This window comes from Aegilops tauschii, chromosome 4 (genome assembly GCF_002575655.3).
Source record: "Aegilops tauschii subsp. strangulata cultivar AL8/78 chromosome 4, Aet v6.0, whole genome shotgun sequence".
Lineage (NCBI taxonomy): Eukaryota > Viridiplantae > Streptophyta > Magnoliopsida > Poales > Poaceae > Aegilops > Aegilops tauschii.
In genome coordinates, this window is record NC_053038.3 from 163,906,026 (window position 1) to 163,909,738 (window position 3,713).

Here is a 3,713-nt window from a genome sequence, read left to right on the forward strand (position 1 = left end):
ACATGGCAACTGTAGTTCATTAAACATGGCAACTGCATTTCATTTAAACATGGCAACTACATAACAACTTCAATTTGGCATTTGCATTCCATACCATCATGGCCATTGGAATTTACATTTCATTAAACATGGCAACTGCAGTTCATCAAACATGGCAACTGCGGTTCATCAAACATGGCAACTGCAGTTCATCAAACATGGCAACTGCAGTTGAGTAAACGTGGTAAACTGCAGCTCATTAAGCATGGCAAATTGTAGTTCATTAAGCACGGCAACTACATATCATGTTTACTCTATACCTAATGGCTACTTTTCAACACAATCATCATTTTCAAATAAGCATTTCAACTGCATTGCATTCTACATGGCACCTGGTACCTTCATGATTTGCGGAAATAATATTGTAACACAACTGACTTACTTGTTAAAAATCATGTTGGTGTATATCTTGCTCATCTGCCTCTCCATTGGTAAATACGTTAGATTTTTTGGCAGCTTGAGCGCGGTGTTTGCTTCTTGCTGTAGCTCGGATCCCAGTATTTTTTGTTGCAAAGCGGTGTACTGCTTGGCAAACTGTAGTAATGAGTTGCCAGGGCTCACGTACCGCTTCAAAACAGCATTGAACCCCTCACTGCGCTGTGTAGTCTGCAGAAACGGGAAGAGGCACTGCATGAAGTAGGCCGGCACCCAGTACATTCGCTTCTCCCACAAGCTAGCAAGTGTCTCGTGGTCTTGGACTTGATATGTTTCAATCATAGCCATCCAGCTCCTTTCAAACTCCTCCACCGTCAAGCTATGGCCCACGCACAGCTCGAATGCCTTGTGCAGGTCTGGACGGTCAGCAAAGAACGGTCCTAGTGTCTCCTCAGCCTTCTTTATAATGTGCCACCTGCAGTGCCTGTGCACTGCCAACGGAAAGACCTCCTCTACGCCTGCACGCATGCTCAAATCCTGGTCTGTTATTATGTTCATCGGAGCAAGTCCACCCATGCACTCCAAGAAGGACTTGAACATCCAAACGTACCCATCCGTGTCTTTGTTCCGAACGAGCCCGCATCCGAACTGCAACGACTCATTGTGGTTATTTATTCCTATGAATGGAGCGCACGGCATCTTGTACATATTAGTGAGATATGTCGCGTCGAATGAAATGCAATCTCGGAAATGTTTATAGGCTCTTCTTGCAGCACCATCCACCCAACACATGTTCCTGACTCGGTCCTCATCGTCCAATCTTATCCCGTAGAAGAAATCTGGATCTTCCTTTGCTTTCTCATCGAAGTAGGCCATTGTGGCCTCTATGTCAGCCAACTTGCTCTCTCTACGGTACTTTGCCTTTAGGTTTGTGACGTCAGCTGGTATGTAGGGCATGCTACTCAAAGTCCCTTTTTTGCTGTGGACGAGTGATAGTATCTGGACCATTCTTGATGGACCGACGTAACAATCATGTAGCAGATTTATGAATTTCTTCTCGAGGGGGGTGAATCCTCTATGGGCGGTCAAAAATTTTACCAGGTCGAACTTCTTTATGAGTTTGTGGTTGTGCTCGTCAAAATATTCAGTGACCACCCATTGTGCTCCATCTACGTTTAGCTTACACCGGACAGGGCATTCCGTCTTGAGAATGATACCTCTCTTTCGTTCCGGAACGACAGGCGCAACACCTTTCCCCTTGTTGTTCCTTCGTGCCTTGTGGAACCTCATCTCACCTCTGCTGTACTCGTTAGTTTTCTTAATTTTCCTATGGTATTCGGTGTTGACCGCAAATCCATGGAACTTTGCATATGTCTGGTAGAATTCCTTTGCCTCTGCGAACGATCCAAATCTCTGCCCAACGTAAGGTGGCTGAGGTACCACGATCTCTGATTGCCCACCATCTTCATCCCCTTGTGCTTCGTCATCAGTTTCATCATTCACTTCAGTATCGGCGGCACTTTCATCTACTTGAGTGTTGCCAGTGCTTGTGTTCAAAGGTGTGCTTGTCGGCATTGCTGGAATGATTGCCATTTCCGACTCTGACTCAGCATTGTTTGCAGCATGATCGTTGGCTGGCTGGTGGAACGCGTCTTCCGTGCACTCAGAGCTCCCCGCAGTAGATGTCCCCACGCCGCTGTTGATTGTAGTTGAAGGCCTTGTAATAAAAAAAACAGGTACGATCGTAAGTTTTTGCTTGAATGACATGTTTATCGTAACAGAGTACATAAACTGCAAGTGATTTGGCATGACATCATTCAAACAGCAAGCCGTGAGTCTGCATGTGGACATGCATGGCAACTGTAGTTCTCCAGTCATGGCAGCTACAGTCCAACAAACATGGAAACTACTATTGCCAATGCATGGCAACCAGCTCCTTTCAGTACCAAAACTTGGATTCTATATCAATGGCAGCTGCAGTCCTACATACATGGCAAACACTGTTGCCAATACATGGCAACCAGTATATTCTAGCATCAAAACTTTGTATTCTAGGCTTGAGCTCACTAGGCAAATGCGATCAACCATTAGTGCTGCACACATGCTTTTAGAAATTGGCAAATCCCGAAGACAATATATGAGTCATTGCACACGACCACTTGTTAGCGTTTTCTGTTTGATTTTTTCCACCATCACTGCTACAAATCTTCTTTTCCTCACATGCTATTCCCACAAAAACAAATGCAGTGCTGTTTTTGTGGTTCAAATTCCCTTACCTTGTTGTGCCGCATGTGCCCATCTTGTGTGGTCTGTCACACCAAATTGACGTGCTCTGTCTGCAATCTGTGAAGCTTGCCATGAGACGTTTGCCGAGGTAGCACCACCGTAATAACCTGTAATCATGGTAGTAGTTGGTCAATGCATGGCAACTGTAGTTTCTTCAACATGGAACATGCAGTGGTCCAACCATGCCACACAGATTTGTTCACACTTTGCCATCCACAGTTGTTTGTACATTGCAATCACATTTTTGATCATACATGTCAACTGCAGTTTGTCCTGGCATGGCAACTACAGTTTGTCCTGGCATGGCAACTACAGCTGTCCTGGCATGGCAACTGCAGCTGTCCTGGCATGGCAACTGCAGTTTGTCCTGGCATGGCAACTGCAGCTGTCCTGGCATGGCAACTGCAGCTGTCCAGGCATGGCAACTGCAGCTGTCCAGGGATGGCAACTGCAGCTGTCCAGGGATGGCAACTGCAGTTGTTCAGTCATGGCAACTGCATTTTGTCAACTATGCTCCTTCTGCTAATTCACCGTCTGCAACCTCACTTTTTATCGACTCACCTGTGTATGACGTCGATGGCAGGTACATGGGTGCCGCCTGATGCCACGTGCCGCATGAAGGTTCTGCATTTTTCCCGACATAACTCGTGAGTCTTTTGCCATCCTTTGCAAGTTTATTTTTCATGTCCACACCAGTATGTTTTCATTTTTCGTATGCGTTACCTTGATTTGCCACATTAGCTAGTTGAAGTTGGCTGCCCGTACATTTGTCAGTGTTAGCGCCCAGTGACTGAACTTGCCGTGGTGCCCCCCTGAGTGTGTTTTGGTCATAAGAACCTGCGAAAATGACAGTGTAGGACATAAGTAGAATGTCATCTTCATCATCGCGAACATGGCAAATGTTCTTTTCTTTGTTATCATGCATCATACCGATGCCTGCGTACTGCTCTAGTAGTGGCAGCAACGGCCCTGCAGAAATGAGTTGACTGTACTCTGCTGCATCCCAAGGGGGC

General features: G+C 46.0%; 1 protein-coding gene across 1 annotated transcript; it reads right to left on the reverse strand.

Moving 5' to 3' along the window:
- Window positions 1–417: 417 nt before the first annotated feature.
- LOC109758086 (protein FAR1-RELATED SEQUENCE 5-like) lies at window positions 418–2,007 on the reverse strand. Its single transcript, XM_020316934.2, has one exon. It carries the CDS (start codon window positions 2,005–2,007, stop codon window positions 418–420), a length of 1,590 nt encoding a protein of 529 aa, XP_020172523.2.
- Window positions 2,008–3,713: the final 1,706 nt, after the last annotated feature.